Consider the following 20,817-nt stretch of genomic DNA (forward strand, 5'->3'; position numbering starts at 1 on the left):
AACTAGAGGAAAGGGAAATCACGTGGTACATTGGAATGATGGGATTACGTAAACGAGGAAGTAACGGCACGGATGCCTCGGAGGTTACCAGGTTTGACGTGGCTCACTTCCGAGATTCGCTTTGTGTTTGGCAAGAATAAGTTCACACTAAAACATTGAGTGTTTAAGGTGGCCATTGCAGGCTGACCAGTAACCTTCACGATGTAACTGCACTTCGTTACTCAGAAGTCCACGTAAAGGCTGACTGCAATAACCAGAGACTTTGCTATCGCTCGACGCATTCTTTCTCCGTTTAAAGGCTAGAATGTCCAGTTGTATCATTCCTGACAGTGTTCGCCAGTGAAGTGTCCGTACCAGTATTGACTGCTAAAAGCAGACGTTTTTGTGGCACATCTTTTTTTTCCCTACTAATTCAGGCCAAGGAAATTGAGTTACAGGATTCCTGACGTTCATATAAACACTGACTATAAATAAGCAGATCTTTGTTTCACAAGTTGCATATGTTTACGATTTCAGGTCCAGGATGTCAAATTGCAGGTTTTCTGACGGTATTCGCCAGTGAGCTGTCCATATACACACTGACTGTAATAACAAGCGAGCGATGGTATGCCATTACGTATGCCATGCACCTAGACAAAAGGCTGAGGCTCAGTACGGCATTCAAGGTTATGGGCTTTGGCTGGCTGTATGCTGTAACAATGGCCACACTGCCCCTTCTTGGTATCAGCGGTTATTCAAAGACAAGGTACATGGAACTCTTCAAAGATGATTATTTTTAACTTAGGCCTTACATAAAGATCACAGCATTTCGGAAATTAGCTGCATTTCCAGCTTAAAGTCGTAAGAATACGTATGAATCCTTATTCTCTCATACGCTACGCTGTGGTTGAACCTATGGGATAGCAGACTTATAATATTATTTTACTTCGGAAATTAAGAAGCGTTGCGGGTCTCTCCCTTTATGGTACCAAACTGAACAGTCAGTCTTCCTGTTATAAATGAATCTAAGGTGTACAGAACGACTTTTTCTCGATATGTGTATAGAATTCTCTGTGACGTATGACCTTATAAATTAATTTCTGAAGGTATAATTGTGTATCAGTTCAGAATGTTTCGCGCATTTCCCATGTTAATATTTAACGTTTTTGTGAAGATTTGATCCATTAGAACTAAAGGCTCTTAATCTTCTTCCCTAAGAAATATCAAGATAATACGACGTTTATAGTTTAGCTCTCTTTAACACTGCTTGCATGTTGGTATTGTTTGTCTGAGAAGTAAAATGCATGAAGATTTACATGTCTCCATGTTGGTTTCCTTCTGATGCTTAACAGGTATTTGGGTCGGGCATTCCCAGGTATGATGAAAATGTCACTGTGCTCATGGCAGGAACACTGTTCGGCTAAGGCAAGGAACAACATTCTCCGGATTTATGGGTGTTAGAAGAGAACACAGAGTGTTTGTATTCTATCATTTGTGTTCTTCTCTTCGTTTTCAGCATTTGCTTACCAATGGAAAATCGCGACTTGGGTGACCAGGTGTATCTCGTGAGCCTGCTCCTGATTAACGGCTTGGCGTTTGTGCTGATATGTGCATGCTATGGTCGCATCTATTGTGCAATCAGAGGCCACAACTCAGCGGCAGCTCACTCTGACACCACCGTGGCCAAACGGATGGCACTCCTTGTGTTCACCGACTTTGCCTGTTGGGCTCCTATTGCTTTCTTCGGTCTGACAGCTGTAGCAGGGTATCCCCTGATTGATGTTCCACACACCAAAATCCTCCTGGTATTCTTCTACCCACTCAACTCCTGTGCCAACCCGTACCTATATGCTCTGCTGACGAAGCAATACAGGCGCGACCTCTACACCCTTTTCAGCAGACACGGAATTTGTACAAGGAAGGCAGCAAGGTACAAAGGGGCCGATGTTGGTTTCTCGAGCTGCAACTCGGTTCCACTGAACTGCAGAGTCACCTCCATAGGAGGGTCAGGCATTGATGTGTGCACACCTGCTCACACCGAAGAGATGAACATCATGCCCCAGAGATCTCGCGTAGCGCCTGCCCCCTGTGGCTCATCTGTTGGAACTATCGGACCCAGAGGGTCACCGCATCCTCTCCGAAACAGCACAACGCGGCTCAGCCTGAGCTGCGAGCATGAGATGATCCTGAGGAGAGTACTTGACCAGTCCGATGCTGATCCCAGACCAGTCTACTCTGAACCACCAGGTGACTCCCACTTGTGAAGTGTGTAAGAAACTATTACATACTGAAGAAAAATTGATCATTAACAACTTTCAGAGTTGCAGGCCTCTATGGCAATTGTAGACGTCAGACCATATCGGTTTATTTTGTTTCAGCAGTTGACAACTCGCTTCACATTTTCCAACTCTGCTGACATTCATTCAGAATCAAATATTTTTCCAAATACATAGGAGAATTTGGCAGAAGGCTATATGGAGCCATAGAGCAATTCCGCGAGTGCAGCAAGAGATAACATCTGTCTGGCAGGAAGGGAGGAAGAACAGCGTCTGGTAAACGCGTTTCGTTTTCCCATATATGCAATGTTTGTAGACAGAGAACACAGTCTAGGAGGCAGCACGATCACATGATCTTAGATAACGCTTTTGATGGGACACACTAAACTGCGTATGGCTGTGTGACTCGTAATCTGCAAGCTATCCATAAGCATTGCGTTACATATATTATAAAGCACGCAAGAATTAATGTGGTCATTTTCACAATGATTTGTTGATAAAGTTAATAAACTCAAACAAAAATAAATAGGTCAATATTAGATTTATCGCTGTTAAATTTTAACACTCTATATATCTGCCATATAGAACACAATCAGATAATTTATATACAAATTAATTACTCACCGGATGGACATTTTCAACATACCAACCCACCCCGCCTTAGGTACCTCTCAAGAGTCGAGATAACGAGAACGCTCTGGCTGTAGCTGGGTAAAAATAGCAACTCGCCAGCTGACAGATACGGTTTACACGAGGGCGTGTACGGGAGTGAAAAAACGGTCATAACCGTCCAAAATCGGACACATGTTTATATGAACTTTTTTGATCACAAAGACCTAGGAAATCACCTCCTGCAGTTCTGCCCTAAAGTCGTGAAACACTATATGTATACGTGACAATTTGGCGTCAGAAGTGTTTATGAACTTACACAAGTGAAAAAGACAAGAATGGAGTCACAGCAGTTGATGGAAATGCTGCTCAAGGAAATTAGAGCTGGCCAGGAACAAATCATGGCCAAACTGAACGCTGAGGACAAAGAGTAAATGCTGAAAAAGATCAGGGCCTGGGGAGAGAAGTTAGATGCAGAAACAAAAGCTATCCGAGCAGAAACGGAAGCGAGCGAGCAAGGACGAAAGCCATGCGAGAAAATATCGCCACCAGCCACAAGGAGATGGCTGCCGAAACCAACGCAGAAAGAGACATGGAGACAATTGCCTGCCAAGAAATGGAGGCACGTCTTGAAGAAGAAGAAGAAGAAGAAGAAGAAGAAGAAGAAGTAGTAGTCCCCGTAGGTGACGTCACAGTGATGCCGGTCGGAGAACCGAAGAAGAAACAGCGTAGTGACCGAAAACTGGCCGCGGAGCGCCGCCGCCAGGAACCGAAGGATAAGACACGGAAAAAGTGTGAATCCCAGAAGAAATTGGTCGTCGTCCGCAGAGGGACGAGCCACCGTGCAAAAGTTGCACGGAAAACACAAACCTACCGGAAGATGTCCCGCCGTGCAGCAGTGGCACGACACAGAACCTTTTCGCCTGTAGTCCAAAACGTAAAATTAGAATATACAAAACTAAAATTTTGCCTGTGTTTCTGTATGGCCGTGAAAGTTAGTCTCTGACATTAAGGGAGGAACATAGACTGGGGGTGTTTGAGAACAGGGTGCTGAGGAGAATACTGGACCGATGAGAGATGAAGTGACGGGAGGTTGGAGAAAACTGAATAATGAGGAGCTTCATAACTTGTACTCTTCTCGAAAAATAATTAGAATGAACAAGTCAAATAGGATGAGATGGGCAGGGCAGGTAGCACGAATGGGGAGAGGAGGAACACATATAGGATATTGCTGGGAAAGCGCAAAAGAAAGAGACTAGTTGGAAGACGAAGGCGTATGTGGGTGTAAAATATTAAAATAGATCTTAGAGGGATAGGACGGGATGGTATGGATTGAATTGATCTGGCTCAGGGTAAGGACCAGTGGAGGGCTCTTGCGAACACGTTAATGAACCTTCGGGTTCCATAAAATTCTGGGACCAGAGCTGATGAACGGCCTTGGTTCAGTACTGTTAATTGCAGCGCCATGTGAAGTTATTACAATTTGCATGCTATTTAGGTTACGCGGTACAAACTTACAGAGGCATATTTTGTGTGAGCACCAGCAGAGAACTAATCTGGCTTCGTATCTTCTCAGATCTCATTAAAAAACCCAAATTTAAATTAGTTTGTGGGCCGAAATGTGAACTGCGAGTGTTATATTGTGCATAACCATAGAGCAATTGTATTTTTTTATGAAAGGGAGAAAGTTTTCAGATATTTTTGCTGTCAAATCTTTTGAACTTCTGTAATTTTATGGCAATTAAACATATTTTTGTGAATGAAGATTCAGCTCAATTAAAATGTATGTATATTTTTATTTGTACTCTTAAATGTGTGGACTTAAAATATATTGTATTGTTCTATTGCTTCATGATATTGTATCCCTGCAACTTCGGATGTGTTTGTGCGGATGCAGAATCAGCTCAATTCAAGACTGCATTTTTATGGGAATAGGAGTCATTGAAGATGCAGCCCAGTTAAATCAGGGAAAGCAGCAGCAGAGGGTGACATGGTACAATATTCAAACAAAAGAATGACAATGAGCAGTGATCAACTGGGTCGTGTACAAATGTTATTGTAAATTTTGTATTAATCATTTTACTGTGTTTCAATAATTGTATGACAAATAAATAGAATATATACATGTTTAATAACATTAATTTTACTCGTATTTACTACAAATTTCACGCCTATTTACGACCAATTCTATATTCATAAATGTAGCCTAACTTCATCAGAATCTGTTTTAATTGCTGAATACTGTATGATTCAATTAGCAAGATGACTTTACGACCAACCCCCATTTCAGGAGAAGTACTTATTTTTCAATAAAATATAGAAATGTTATTAAAAGAGAGAAATTGTCATTTTCATAGATACCAGTTACATAAATAAATATCGAAAGGATAAGCGTGCTACAAGCTAGAGTCAGTTGTAAATTTTAATAAATTACAGAGTGGATAATTTTCAGTCCAGTGTGACATAGAAGTAAACAATACTTAAGTCTTTTTCACCTTATATGCTTCGATTCAAAAGAATCATCCTCAGAGGCACACCACTACAATCAGGAAACACTGTCACATAAGATGTTTTAACCATATGCACTCAAGCATTGAATAATGCTCACTATATGCCTCTGAGGATGATTTTCTTTAATCGAAGCATGTAAGGTGAAAAAGACTGAAGTGTTGTATACTTGAAGAAAGCAGTCTTCTGGGATTTGGCACCGTGTATATGTGGTTTTAACCGACGTTTCGGAGGAACGTCGGTTAACACCACATATACACGGTGCCAAATCCCAGAAGACTGCTTTCTTCATAGTCACCGCCGTGAAAGCCTCAAATCTTACATGTTGTATACTTGTATGTCACACTGGACTGAAAATTATCTACTCTGTAATTAGTAGCGAGCCGGACCAAAATGAGACAAATCAAATATAATAAATTACTTTTGTTTGATTTCACAATATGAAGAGATCTGACTCGGTACATCCGGATTAGGCTACATATCTAAGAAACCAGCAAGTAAATATCGCGAAGAAGACGACCAGGAAATAAGAAGGGGCATTTGAATTTTAATGAACAAAAAAGCGTTAGCACTTCCGTGAGTATTTAATGAAATGGGAAATATAAAACCCCTGATTTTTATGCCGACAAACGAGAATAAGTTCCACCATGCAAAAGTCAGATATATGCTTGCCGTTAGTACATTTCCGCTCCTCTGTAAGCAGCACTTGTGACATGTGTTTTTCATGGCCGCGTTGTCCCTTAATGTTGCAGGAATAGCATTAACGTCACACTGCAAACGATATAGGCTCCACGGAATTTTGAATCAACATAAGATGATGGTCTCACTCTGAACATAAGGAATCTGGAATGTTCTCATAAATTATTTCTACCAGTTCATTAGTACTACGAGGTAGAATCTTATAAGTTAAATTAGTTTATGCTAATTTCGATTAGGCTGGGTTATAGTGCTTTAAAGACCGCCTCTGTGATCTAGTGTTCAGAGGTCCTGGCTACAGAACCAGAGGTCTAGGTTCGATTCCCGGAGCTAGCAGTGGGTCTAGAACGGGATCCACTCAGCCTCATGAGGACAATTGAGGAGCCATTTCAAGGAAATAGCGGTTCCGGTCTAGCAAACCGAAATTGACGCCTGTGGGGATTCGTGGCGCTGACCACGCGTCACCCTCTATCCGCAAAAGTTGGTCATAATTTCCCCGACAAGCGGCGGTCGCTTGGTCGGTATAGTTCGCTTGCCGACTATAGGCCACGGAGTTTGTTTTGTTTGCTTGTATATTGTTTTAAATGTGTTTAGTGTGGCTCAATTTCACTATTCTTTGTGACCCTCTCAGAAATGAGCACGTCACACAAGCAGATTTGTAGCGGATTTCGTTGGTCTTCTCTCTTCAGAAGATTGACGTGACGTCTGCTGCCAAATTTCTCGCAAAATTTGTGATTCATTGAGCTAACTAAACTCTGTGCTGACACAAACTAATGCAACATAATTTGTTAGAAGTTCCGAAGTTGAATTTTTTGAAGAAGTATGCAAACATATTCATATGAGACTATGTGCTTCTCTTAATTTTGCTAGACAACTGTTGATCTGTTGCAAATAGCGTAATACAGTAAAACATCGTGAGAATAAGGGAGACCCATGTAACTTGTCACTGAATCAACGGATTCTTGAAGATTAGAAGAACTGAAATAGCTTGGAATGCAATGGGAAGGCAATGACGGTAGTAATGATTTCTATAGAAGGGACAGGGGCTTACTTTATTTGAATTTACAAATATTATTCTGGAGAGGCACAGGAAAGCTAAGAAGACTCCATTAGTAGATCACACAAATGATTATCAAATTTGTCACAAAGATCACATTTCATTGCCTGAAGTTGAGATTTTTTCTAAACCGATCCTGCTATTTGTACCAAATTACTGAGTTCACCTCAGTTGCTGTATGTGGTTGCCGTAATGCAGAGAAACCCCAGACAAATGGAGAGCTGAAGTGCAGGTTTAATGAAGGCATGTACAGACTCGCTTTCAGTGCCCATAATGAAATAACATGGGAAGTACGGAAGGAAGGGACAAAATGTACGTTACGAACACTGATTTGTCTGCATCCTCACACATAAAAACTGAGCTACTTTGATAGGAAAGGCTAAATTTAAACTGTGGACTACTTCTCCAAAAACTCCACTACAACGCGCCTCACCATACCGCGGATTCGGATATATCAGGGCTCTGGTCTCAAAAAATTATTTTATTTTTTGTAAACAAGTTTGTTTCAAATTTTACTGCGATATTTTCTTCGTAAGCAACTTGTTTCATACGACAGCATCTAGTCCGTCACTCTCAATGGGTAATATGCCCTGGTACATGATCGGCGATTTGCTAAGGAGATACCAGTGCTCCTCTGCATGAGCTATGGGAAAGGATTCTTGCGTCGCCTTCAGTGTGGGACGTTGAAAATAACGTGCCCAGGTTAAGGAAATTAAATATATTTCCACGTGTAGAGTTTGTGCGTGACCTATAGACTAGTTTTGGATTTTTGGATTTGCTTCCTTCATAGTTCTCTGTCTTTATATTTTGGGTTTATAAGTGTGTCCACCGGAAGGAAAATGTATACAAAATTGGACAGGGCACAACGGGCAGAGTCAAACGCAATGATTCGAAAGTTAGTTTATTCGGGAGTTTGGTTTACCTGAAGGAACAATTCATGTCGGGTGAAGAGAAGACAAACGATTATCTGTTGATTAAGTGGGTGACAACACGATCTTGATTGAAAAGAGCAAGGTGTAGTGGTGTAAGAGAAGATGGCGAATACTTGTGCAGAAACGCGGTGAAGGTGTGTCAGTGTCTGGACCACTTCTGAACAAATTTCAAGTCTTCCCCACTCTTAAGAACTGTAGATGAGGTTCACGTAGTGGAAGCGATGAGGCGTGGTGTGAAGGTATGGCTTTTTGTATGGGATGTACACAGTTCGAATTTCTGCATGGCAGTTGTTTTTCATTTCATTTGGCGAGCATCTGCAGGAACGCTTTCCTCAGGAGCTAGATACAGATGCAGTAAACAATTTTGCACTTCCATAGAGACAGAAGGTCCACCTTTGTCGGTTCTGTTTTAATGCTTTGAGTGCAATTTAGTTCCCCAAATATATGTTTTGCTAATAAAATTTCTCCTATATCTGATTTTCAGGTGCACCTTCTCATACATTCTTCCACCTTCCATCTTCAAAACCTATTTTCCAATGATAGATTTTAACGCTATCCTTCCGTCACGCTCTTGATATTCCGAGTGACGATTTTCCAGGCATAACTACACCAAAAGTGTTTATATTTATTCTATTTTCATCAGAACTAAGTAGGCTGCATGTCCGACTCATTGCTGCTTAATATATTTAATATTATAAACTAATTGTTTAAGGCTATATATCCCTCTAAAGACCACACATTTTCTCCAGCATTTTGACCTCATATACGAGTATTTATAAGTTATACTCCTGCCTGAAAGTAAGAGACCAATAAGGAACTAATCTGATCAGAATCTACAGAAAGAATTTCAGACTTTGTGTTACCTTACTTAGAGGTCAGGGCTGATAGTCAGTACCATCACAGATACTGCTTTGCACCGCTGGAGAGCACCGCATGTCATTGCAGAGCAAAAGAGTATGAACTGTGATCGAAAAAACTGCACAACCTAGGCTACTTTAACACATGTATTTGTACAAATTTTGTATAAATTACATTGTATGAAACAAACTGAAGTCGGAATTAGTTTATCATTTCAAGTATAATCCGCTTATAACTTCATCGCTGCAACACAAAGCGCTGTAAGTATGAATACATTTACGTATGCCATCCCAGCACCATCTGGTGTTGTACCTGTTGGTGTTGTGTCTTCTGGTATTGTACCTGTTGGTGTTGCATCTTCTGGTGTTGTATCTCCTGATGTTACATCTGCTGGTGATGTATCTCCTGATGTTACATCTGCTGGTGATGTATCTCCTGATGTTACATCTGCTGGTGATGTATCTCCTGGTGTTACATCTGCTGGTGATGTATCTCCTTGTGTTGTATCTCCTGGTGTTACATCTGCTGGTGATGTATCTCCTGGTGACAATAATGAAGAATTTATTGTAAGTAAATTAATGTCAGTTAATAAGCTTAATTTACGATAACACACCTTCACGATTCTGTGCAATTCAACATTTATTTCTCGCAGTTTCTATGTCCTATTGAAAAAATGCAATAATGCCTAATCATCCAGTCTACATTCTGTGCCGAAACAGACTGGCACACATTTTCCTAAGTGACGTTACTCGTTTTTGTTTTTGTTCGATGTTAAATTAAATACTATGGCCTTCCTTCTCCATTGTCTGCAGAGAGATATATTGTTACCCGTTTTCCTTGATGTAAATGGCAACTAAATGCAGAAGCGTTCACAGAATATGGGATCAATGGAGCCGATACAAGATCAGTCTCGTGACTGCTGACACCCAGTTTATCCTAAGGAAATGAAGAACTCGAGAATCTGAATATGAGTAAACTAGGTCTGGTTATTCATTTGAATGGATACAGTATTTTTCCACTGACTCTGGGTTAAACCTCGAAGGAACGAGAGCGGAGCAAGTGCTCCAAGTTCTTTACGACCTTCGCAACTATCACAGCTCTTAACCTTTCTTGGTGAGGTTTCTCTATGCAAATTTGTAGAACGCGGGATTATTTGTACTTGCGGGAATTTTGTGATTTCTAGATCAACTACTGTAGCTGTTGCGGTAGATCTCAAGATCTGCGAATGTAGGGAATTGATTAGGCGAGAGTAGGATTACTGTGTGTAGAATGGGTATAATATTTTAAGTTCGGTTATAACTCCGCATGTGTTTGATGGGGTTAGATCAGGTAGGGCTGGCATTTGACCCTGTTCCAGGAGTGAGAGCAGACTGTATGTAAATCATATCACTAGGAGGTTCTTGCACTGCATCATTCACTGAATCAGAAGGCAAAAATCGGCTCAACTGGATTTTTATTAAAACACTAAAATACTGCACGAACGCTACACGTCACTCTTTCTGTGCGATGAACGTAATTTCAGACATTTTTCACAGTTCTGAAACACTTCACATTTAATTACTCAGACTTCCAACTAGCGGTTTCCGTGAATTTATTTTCTGAGTTTTTTTTTTTCTTGGAAGCCGAAATACTTGTGGTGACTTTCAGATTTATAATGTGTCACCGGAACGTGATCCCAGCAAGTCCGAACTCAATCACTGGAGTTTACAAAGTATTTAAATGAAGCATTTCTGCAGAAAGGCGTCCCTCCTCAATTTTTCAAACTCGAAGGGATGACGTCCTCCAGGTTCTAATTGGATGTTCTGAAGTAGAGAAGAGAGCACAAATATAGGCCGTAGATTTTCATATTGGGAGGTCCCAACTGACGCATAGCGCCTCGTACAATAAAATATAAATTTAGCGTTGGCCTTGGAACAACCCCCTCCCCTCTGAAATCTATAATCACTGCTAACATCTAAGTATAGAATGTGGAAAGGAACGCCAACTCTGTGACCTCTCCTATTTCTAAATTACTTGTCTTACAATTAAATGAAAACCTTGACCCAAGCTCCGCCTAAGTAAAAGAATCTTCCTAATACACTCCAATTAATTTGGTGATTGCAACAATACTTAATTATTTCTAAACAATTAATTGATTTAATTTACATTAAGGTTATTAAAGAGAACAATAGCACACACCCGAACTTAGACAGTCACACAAAGTAACAGAGTGAGATTTTAAAGCATCCCGACAGTGGAAGTGAAAACACTCTGTTATGGATGTGACGCAGCAACCTGCTCACGCTGTTTCCTCGTTCGCTGACTTTTCTACCCTGAAGATGGAGGGGATACGTCCCTCCGAAACTTCGGCTCACACAAGATCTACACGGTGTCACGTCCCAGAAGACGGAATTTTTCATAGTCACCGCCGTGATAATCTTAGATTTTACAAGTATACATTTTCATTAGAAGAATGAAATATTGTTTGCCCAGGTGGCACTAGAGGTCTACTATACGAAATCAGTTGCAAAATTAAGTCCTGTAGTCCTCGGCGGCACAAGTGCCCATATGGGATCCTGTAGCCCTGGGTTCCTCTAAGTATTTATGTAGTGTACATCGGTTGGTGAATGGAGTGCTGCAGGCACCGGCTGCAATAAGTATCAGTGCATCCGTTGCCCTGGGTTGCAGTATGTAGCCCATATAATGGGAAGTCACAGCCCGCGGCGGCACCCATCACTTATATTTCTGTCAAACAAAGGAGCAGCTAAGCTCTTGTGGTGTGACGTATGCGTATTTTCTCCTCCAAGCGGTTTCTTTCTAAGGGATTCTTTTTCTTCGACAGATCTCTTCAGAAAAAAATCTCAATTTTGTCGACGTCCGACCTGTTCAAAATGCATCGTTATAATCAGAAAAAGGACTGTAGACATACATAACGACGGCGTATTACTGACGAAGTATTCATTGTTCCTCAGCCTGCTCTCAACAAAAGAATCTCCCACTTGTTTAAATATATTTTGTTCGATGTGCCTTACATATTTGTTCAACCCACCCCTAAGGCTCGCGGCCCTTCAGCTGTGTCCCTATTAGCATAAAGAGTATTTTCCTTTACGCGGTTTTCGATGACCACTTGAAGGACGAACATTGTCATTCATAAAAATGACTTTGATTAAAGAGGAATACGTTTTTAAATTAATATTATTATGTCGTGTCTGTATTTTAACAAGTTTTTTTATGAACTTTATTCCTACGCCATATTTTGAGAATTCAGATATGAATGCCTCCAGTTTTCGTAATATGACCGAATGGTTTGCTTTAATGTCACATTGTTTGTCAATTATTTCATTTAGGTGTGAATGCAACTGCTCACAAAACGCTCTAATTTTAATTGATTTTGGAACTGTTTCTCGCTGAGTATCGTAAGTTAATTTATTTACTTTCTGAGCGGCTCACTCAGTTACCAAACTAGGAGCTCTAAGAAAGTTACCATTATAGTTGGATGAAAATTTATTAGTTTAAAGACAAAACCACCATTGAGCCCCCTTTGAGGTACTTCAATGAATATCACATCCTCCACGTAAAATATATGGATTAAGGTAAAGTTATATCTTATGCTTAAGCTTTCAAAGCATGAAATTCGTGTAAAGATTATTAAAATATTTAGATAGTACATCGCAGAAAACACAATACACAAAACAACAGTGCACAGGACAACACGATCCTACTGTATTCATAATGTTATATTTTAGCGTCCTGTTGCACTGATTTTCATCCATTATATGTATATAGTGGCCGTCCTGTAGTGCACACAATTTCACCTATCACTTCACAACATGTTTCGGCAACATAGTGCCATCATCAGGTGTCCCAACTACGTCAATCTATTGCATTGCTTGTCCTCATATGTTTTCACAAATCATTTAAAATTCATATATAAATTTTTATACTAAACATAACATAAACATCTAGACTGTGTGAGACATGAAGCATAGATGCTTAAAATAATCAAGTACAAGGTTTTAGGTTAAGAAATATCATAGATATAGGTAAGTCGGGAAACCTAGGATACATTAAAATATATACGGCATATATTGACATGATGCCGGGAAGCTGCAATCTGCCCATCTGCTGGGCGGGGCTTCGCTGAGCACGTTCCCGTGGCAACACGGAAGACGCCGCTGCTGGACGGGGAATTGTTGGAACACGTTTCCACAGCAACGAATCCGACTGAAGAAGCAATGCATTGCATATAGAGCCACTTCGATTCCTAAGCAAAGCATACAGAAACGTTTCCGTTCACCCGGCAACGAACCTCCAGAGCAAAGTAACACGCGAAGGAGGTGATCTCCATGCGGTTCCACCAGAACCTACCTCAGGGGGAGAATTGACCAGTAGAAGACAGAATACGATAGAAGGATACAGAAGGATAAAGAAGAGAAGACTAGAAGCTAGTGCAAGATCCAGAGAACCGTAAGAGATTCGTTATCCAGGAGACAAATGTGTGAACTGTTCCGATCAAGTGAAATTGTAATAAAGACGCTTAATAAATCCATAATATCAGCCACGCGTACGCCCACACACGTGAAATATATATATATACTCGATTCCCTGAATGAGATTCCTCAACCGATGATCTTCTCCTCGCTTATTTCAAGCATCTGTGGCACATGTCTCACACAGCCTAGTCATTTTCTTACGTTCAGGATAAAATTCTGCATTTGGAGGCAGTGGAACCGAGTTTTCCTGTACACTCTGTTTTCTATCAGGTGGAAATTAGATGTTTTATTTATTATTCAGAAAATATCAGGCTCTTGAAGTTTAAATACAGGAAACAACCTTCATTTTATGGTCGCGCACCACAGTTTGTCTCAGTTTTAAGCAACAAAACACTCACCCTCTCCTTGAGCCCGGATGTACGGCGTCGCCGACAGAAGCAGCAAGAGCAGCAAATGTGTCCTGGTGCTGGCCATTGTGAACACTGAGGCAACGCCCCGTGCCTGCTTTTATACACTCAACATTGCATTCACGTCACTGTGATGATAAGCACTTAGACACGTCATTATCAGACAACAGATAATCAGCTGAAATTAAAGCAATTTAATAAATGTATGGTTCAGCGAAATGTTACTCCTCATCAAGAAATTACTCGCCATTTGCAGAACTAGAAGATTCATTGTCCTCTCTATAAAATCCGACCAGAAGACGCTAGGCCTATATGCAGTCCATCTTCTCAAACTCACTGCTTCGTCTACTGCCTAGTTATCCTTTCAAGTGCGCTTATCCAAGTTTTCTCTTTCTGTCACGCTCTCCGACTGAAAGCGGAAGCTTGGAAGTACTCATATAAATGTATATATTGGAGCGAGACACAAGATATTAGCAATACGTTTCTTATTAAAATCTCAGTTAGAGTGACTGTGTATAATATTATCTTTTCTTATATGGTCTCTCTTCTTTTCAACACACTTAGTCCAGCCGTCCACGTGTTTGTATATGGACATAGAAAATGCCACGCCTGCGCCAATCCTTTCGCTTCTTGAACACTGGCGAAATGGCAGTTTCTCATAGCGTCTCTAAGTGGATGATAGTCAGAAGGACCCAGATCAGAACTATACTTTGGTTACTTCAAAATCTGAAATTTCAGTTGGCAGAGGTTTCCAACCCCGATCACGGTAGCCGAGCGGTCTAAGGCATGTACTGTCTTCGCTCGCTTGAAAACCGGGATCGTGGGTTCGAATCCCACTCAGGGCATGGATGTTTAGTTTGTGTGTGTGCGTTTTTCTGTGTTTGTGTACAGGTAGAGGCCTTGCGACGAGCCGATCACCCACCCAAGGAGTCCTACCGAATGTGTAAGATCTAGAAAAACCGAAGTGAACGGAGAAGTTCATGGAGGTAGGCCTAGGCCCACTGGGGCTGTAGTGCCAAAGGGGAAAAAAAAGAGCTTTTCAACGGTGTGGGCGGCAGTGTGCGGACGGACGTTATTCTGCAACGTTGTGACACGTTCAGACAACAGTCATCTGCCCTTTGCTCGAATGGCTGGTTTCAACTTCTCCCGTAGATGGTAGACTTTTCAAATTCTTTTTGACTGGCGATGTCTAGTTTTTCTTTTCATATTTGTCGTTTGTTCTCTGGGAAATAATAGTACATCCAGTCCTTCATTGCGATAGTAGTTCAATAGGCATTGGAAGACTGTCAAACGGTTGAAATTTTGCTCTCCTGTGAGTAGTTTCGGAATCCATCTTGCTACAGACTTTATGAAAACCAAGTCGGCCTTGAGTGGTTCCACGAGCAGAGTGATGACTGATGCTCAGACGATGAGTCACTTGATCAATAGTCACCCTTGGCCATTCAGAATCATGGCATGGACTCCTGTAATATTTCCCTCTCTAGTGGATATGGACGGGCGTCCTGGTCCTTCTTCATCAGTGACACTTAAGCGCCCATTTTTTTAAATTTAATTATCCATTCGTAAACGCCCGGCTCAGTAAATCACTATTTCCAGTTGTCCTGTAAGTGTGCCATGGATTTCTGCCCCTGATACAATTTCAGCCTTCACAAATCTTATCACTGCACTCTGGTCTTCTTTGGTATATATAGAAAACGGCCCAGCCAAGTTAACTCTGCCATGACGACACTACAGCTGGTCAGTCAGGTCAAACGTATTTTTTTAATTCGCTTAGTGGGGTGTGGGGGGGTGGGGGGTGGAGTCCAGTTGAGTCCACTCGGCACGGCGGTCACTGATTGGCCTACTGTAGCCTGTCCAGGGTGATTATGATGATGGAGAATTTGGTGGAAAGAAGATTGACAGGGGAAACCGAAGTACTCGGAGAAAACCCGTTCCAGCGCTACTTTTTCCACAAACAAGGATTTAGGGGCTAGTCATGGCAGCGTCAATAACTGCAGAATGTAATGTCACTCTCAGCCACTTCAGGTACATTAACTCCGACATCTACACATGTGCTCGTCCGCTCGCTAAGGGCCAACACTGAGAAACAACAATTTTTATCCTCGGTCTAAATGTTTTAACAACAGAAGGAAAAAAAAATATATTCTTTGTAAGACACGAAAGAAAATTAAATAATAGGCCTGTATTACTTTCGTTCCCTTATCTTAACATATGAGAACGAATTTATAAGTAAGCTCTATAAACGTGAGTGTAAGTCATAGAGCGAGACGGTGCGAGAGCGCCAAGTATATTTCAGTTACATTTACGGAGTTCTTACTCTTTTAAACTCTTGGTGTGATATATTCAACTTACTTACAGCGTGAAAATCAAAGCAGTCGAAATCGTAACGAAGACAACAGGAATGAAGATGATAGTTAAAGGATCAATGCGCAGAAACAGCCCATAACAGGACCATAAATTTCTGGCCCAAAAATGCCAAGAATTTTCTTCCCAGAGGTGTCTCGACATTAGAGGGCTTCTTCGTGTAAGAGCAAATATTGCCTGTCGGTGGCTGGTGGTTCCTGGCTGCAAGTCTCATATGCACTTCCAATTAAAGAGTTCGCAAAATTTAATTCCATCGTTTAATGTTTGTAGAAGGATGTCAAGCTCTGTTAGTGGAGACTGTAGTAAGGAACTTCATAGACAATGTTTACAAGAGCACAAATGCTCTGTGTGACATACCTCAAATAGTAAATGAGGCGAAACAGACTAATGTTTATTACGTTTGAATTTTTGAATGTAAAATTATAAGGAGTGACCCAGAGGGAGAATTCGATATTCCGAGAGATCACAGTATTGGTTTCCAATTCTAAACCGTTTCCGAGAGAAAGCTACTCACTCTACAGTTCCAAAATTGTTGATAAGAAAACTATATTACCTACTATTTCTTACAACCAAATAAATTCATGGAGCTGACTCCTTCTTGAGAAGCCGATAATTATGGAGCTACTCAAGAACTTCCCACCATTTTATGGAAGTCGAAGGTTCATTACCGTGTTCACGAGAGCCCTCCACTGGTCCTTATCCTGAGCCAGATCTATCCGGTCCACAACATCTCAATCCATCACTCTAAGATCCATCTCAATATTGTCCACCCACTTAAGTTTTGATCTTCCTAGTGGTCTTTTTCCTCTTGGCTTTCCCACGAATAACCTAAATTCATACCTCTTCTACCCCATTCGTGCCCCATGCCCTGTCCATCTTTTCGTCCTTGACTTGATCACTCTAATTATACTTGGAGAAGAGTACAAGTTATGAAGCTCCTCATAATGCAGTTTTCTCCAACCTCTCTGAAGTCAAAATATTCTACCCAACGCCCTGTTCTCAAACAAACTCATTCTACGTTCCTCCCTTAATGTCAGAGACCAAGTTTCACACCAATACAGAACAGCAAGCAAAATTCTTGTTTTCTATATTTTTTTAACTTTTATATTTTTAGACAGCTGACGAGAAGACAAAAGATTCTGAACTGAATGGTAGCAAGCATTACCCGAGTTCAATCTCCCCTTAATTTCCTCCTAAATCAAGTTTTCATTTTCTACTGTCATTCCAAATTTTTAAACGGTGTTTTTTTTTCAAAATATACGAGTATGTTATTTGTCTCCATGTCACGATTTTGCCGCACACTCTGGTGACGAGACAGCAACATATACTTGGTTTTATCTGTGTTTACTTCTAGGCCAACTTCCTTATTAGTGTCAACTAACGTTTGTGTGCTTCTCTTTATGTTATCTATGTTTTCACCCAGTAAATTCACATCATCAGCATACACCAACAAGTGATGTGGGGCCGCGCTGTAGCTCAATCGGTTAGTCGCTGGCATCCTACCGCGGCGGCCCGGGTTCGATCTCGGGTCTGGTCAAGTGGGATTTGTGGTGCACAAATTGGCGCTGGGGCAGGTTTTCTCCGAGTATTTCGGTTTCCCCTGCCAATCTTTTTTTCCATCAGTTGCTCCACAATCACCCTCACCTATCATGTGGGGCTGGTACTGGGGCCAGAAGTGGCCGCAGTACAAGGGACTTAGTTCATAAAAAGAAAAGGAAACAGCTGATGTGTTGCATTTAATTTCAGTCCCACCTGGTTTTCCTGGACTTTCCTAATGATATATTCTGAAGCACAGTTGAAAAGCAGTGGCTTTAAAGCATCTCCTTCTTTTAGATCACTCTGAATATGAAAATTATCATATATATATTTACCTATACGGACATTACTATATGTTTCGTTTGAACACATTTTAATCGGCCTAACTAGTTTCATGGGTATCCCATACTTTATCAGAATACTGTGCAATACATCCCTCCTAACTGAATCATATGCTTTTTTGAAGTCTACGAATAGCTGATGTACTGTCTCATTGTACTCCCATTTTTCCTACAGTACGTGATGAATGAAAAGTGATCAGTAGTTGATCTGTTATGTCGAAAGCCACGCTGATGATCCCCATTAGGTTTATATATATGGGTTTAACCTTGATAGAAGGATATTGGATATAATTCTTTATATAGTTGACAGCAGTTTTATCCCACGAAAATTACTATAGTCAGTTGTCTCACTTTTCTTTTGAATTGGTACAGTATTAGACTCTTCACTGATCAGGCATTTGTTCCTTATTGCAAATAGAATTAATCAGTTTATGGATCTCAGAACGTAATATTACACCTCTTTCTATAATCAGTTCTTCCGGAATTTGATCACGACCGATGGTTTGTTCCTTTTCTACTTTGCAACAGGAGTTTCAAATTCAAAAGTACTACAGTTAGGTATAACTGCTCAGCTGTGTGTATTACTATCTGCCTGACATCACTAACCCTATGCGCAATCAATAACTGAGAGAAAAATTTCTTTCACCTATTCAAAATGTGGTGGGAATCTGCATCAAATCAACATTCTCATCCTTCACTGGTTAACTTCTCGGATGGTCATCCTTCTTAAATTCATTTCCCTATGGAGTTTTCTGATGTTTTTATTCGTATTGTTTGTATGAAGCTCATTAATTTTATCTTTCAGATGTCCGATCTTTTAATTCCTGAAATGCCCTCTGGCTTCATGTCTTATATTGTTCAAGCTATCCCGATGTATTTGCCTTGGATTCTGTAACCATTGCAATTGTACTTGTTTTGTTTGATTTAATAGTAACCGAAATCCTTCCTCATACCACGAGTAATGCTTCTTCAGTTCATACTAATCTGGACTCTCTTTGGCTGAAATCTTATATTCTCTCTAAGTTCCCTAAGATCTATTAATATTCACCTCAGCGTCGAAAGTTTCCAAAGCTGCGAATCTATTTGAGATGGCAACACAATACAGCTCTATACCATCTTCCGTGTTTAATTTCTTCAGATTGAACTTCTCCATATGAATTTTGTGCGTTGTTTTTTACTTACTGTCAGTCCCTCCCTAAATTTTTCCACCATCAAATAGCGGTCAGTGTCACAATCTGCTGTGCGGAACGATCCTACATCAAGAATAAACGAATGCTGTCTCGCGTCTATCAAAATATGTTCAGTTTGATTGTCTTTCCATCAGAAGATGTTCGAAGAACATTGTACTTATGACAGATTTTGAATGTAGCAAAGTTTACTACTTTAACTTCTATCTTTTTTTTCCTTGGCACTACCTCCATGAACTTAAGTTAACTTCGGTTTTTCTAGATCTTACACTTTCGGTAGGACTCCTTGGGAGGGTGATCAGCTCGTCGCAAGGCCTCTACCGGTTCACAGACACAGAAAAACGCACACACAAAAACTAAACATCCATGCCCTGAGTGGGATTCGAACCCACGATCCCGGTTTCCAAGCAAGCGAAAACAGTACATGCCTATTTTAACTTCTTTACCATTACTGATTTCTTTCAAACTTTTATTCCAAAATTTTGGACTTCACAATGTATTTCTTACGTACATTTGTACTGGAAACTCCTAAGAGAATTTCCATAAGGTGTTTAGGGAATTTATCGAATACACGTTCTAATTATTCCTAGAACATGTCCTACATATAATCATTTTATCCTTTGTTTGGACATGAACATTCACAACAATGATATTGTCACATGTATTAGAGATTTTAGATGGGACTCAGATTGGTAATTGCATTTATTGATCACTCACAAGTCGCAACTGCAACTAAAACTCTTGCTGAATCTCACAGTACAAATCACTCGACACAGAATCTTCTCAGTATGCATTCACTAATCTTCACTATCCGTTTCCTGGCAACGGATTTATCACAGTCTTTTTGTAGTTTCAATTATCACTGTAACTACAGCACACGCAAAAATCAAATAATTTTCCTGGGGAGTAAAGCGCGGCCGGTGCGTAAGGCTGACAACCTTACCCCCATCTTTGAACTCATTGTCTAGATAATGTGGGACTCTCAACGTCTCACAACCCTATGGGCCTTCACGGCCTCTTACAAGGATAGCTTTACTTACTTTTTACTTACTACAGCACAAGCGGCCTCCGTAGTCTAGGGGTAACGTTCCCACCTCATGACTCAAGGTACGCGGGTTCAAACCCGGCGGAGGTCGTGGAATTTTTAAGGGCGGGAAAATTCAGGGAACAAGTCCTCCGGGAGGGACTTTAAGCCGTGGGTCCCGTGTCGTAGCTTTACGGCACGTAAAAGAACCTCATGTCTCAAGGAGACCTCTGAGCCAAATTTGTAAGGACATTTCCCGCCCAACAACAGTCTCTAACGCCTCTGGTAGATGGGGGAAGCATCTAGATACCGTTGAGCCAGTAGAGGCCGAACTCGCTGGCTGAGTCGGGACTGATGGCACGCACCAGTACCGGTAGGGTATAAAGACTGGTAGATTATCACAGGGGGGACGTACAATAGATCAAACTGGTCGCGGTGCATGGGGAAACCCACCCCTCAAATAGTAATATTAATACTACAGCACACGTACAGTCTTCAACTTACACACTAAATCTTCTTCGCACTGTCTAACCCCTTTCTTGCTACCACCTTCGTTTGTGGACTATCTGAA

At 40.9% G+C, this 20,817-nt stretch overlaps 2 protein-coding genes across 4 annotated transcripts in view; one reads left to right on the forward strand and one right to left on the reverse strand.

Annotated features, from left to right (window-relative positions):
• Positions 1–3,871, forward strand: part of LOC111868272 (lutropin-choriogonadotropic hormone receptor) — a 155,044-nt gene extending 151,173 nt beyond the window's left edge. For all 3 annotated transcript variants that reach the window (XM_023858770.2, XM_033752991.1, XM_033752992.1), the window contains 3 exons: positions 517–745; positions 1,496–2,226; positions 2,358–3,871. In XM_023858770.2, the coding sequence (XP_023714538.1) occupies positions 517–745; positions 1,496–2,226; positions 2,358–2,395 (998 nt within the window). In that variant the 3' untranslated portion in view covers positions 2,396–3,871. The remainder of the gene's footprint in view (positions 1–516; positions 746–1,495; positions 2,227–2,357) is intronic.
• A 5,175-nt stretch (positions 3,872–9,046) lies between these two features.
• LOC111868267 (gamete and mating-type specific protein A-like) lies at positions 9,047–13,967 on the reverse strand. The gene is made up of 2 exons (XM_023858761.2): positions 13,786–13,967; positions 9,047–9,455 (listed from the first exon to the last, which is right to left on the reverse strand). The coding sequence occupies exons 1-2, from the start codon at positions 13,859–13,861 to the stop codon at positions 9,145–9,147; spliced, it is 387 nt and encodes a 128-aa protein (XP_023714529.1). The 5' UTR covers positions 13,862–13,967; the 3' UTR covers positions 9,047–9,144.
• Positions 13,968–20,817: the final 6,850 nt, after the last annotated feature.

This window comes from Cryptotermes secundus, unplaced genomic scaffold (genome assembly GCF_002891405.2).
Source record: "Cryptotermes secundus unplaced genomic scaffold, Csec_1.0 scaffold721, whole genome shotgun sequence".
Lineage (NCBI taxonomy): Eukaryota > Metazoa > Arthropoda > Insecta > Blattodea > Kalotermitidae > Cryptotermes > Cryptotermes secundus.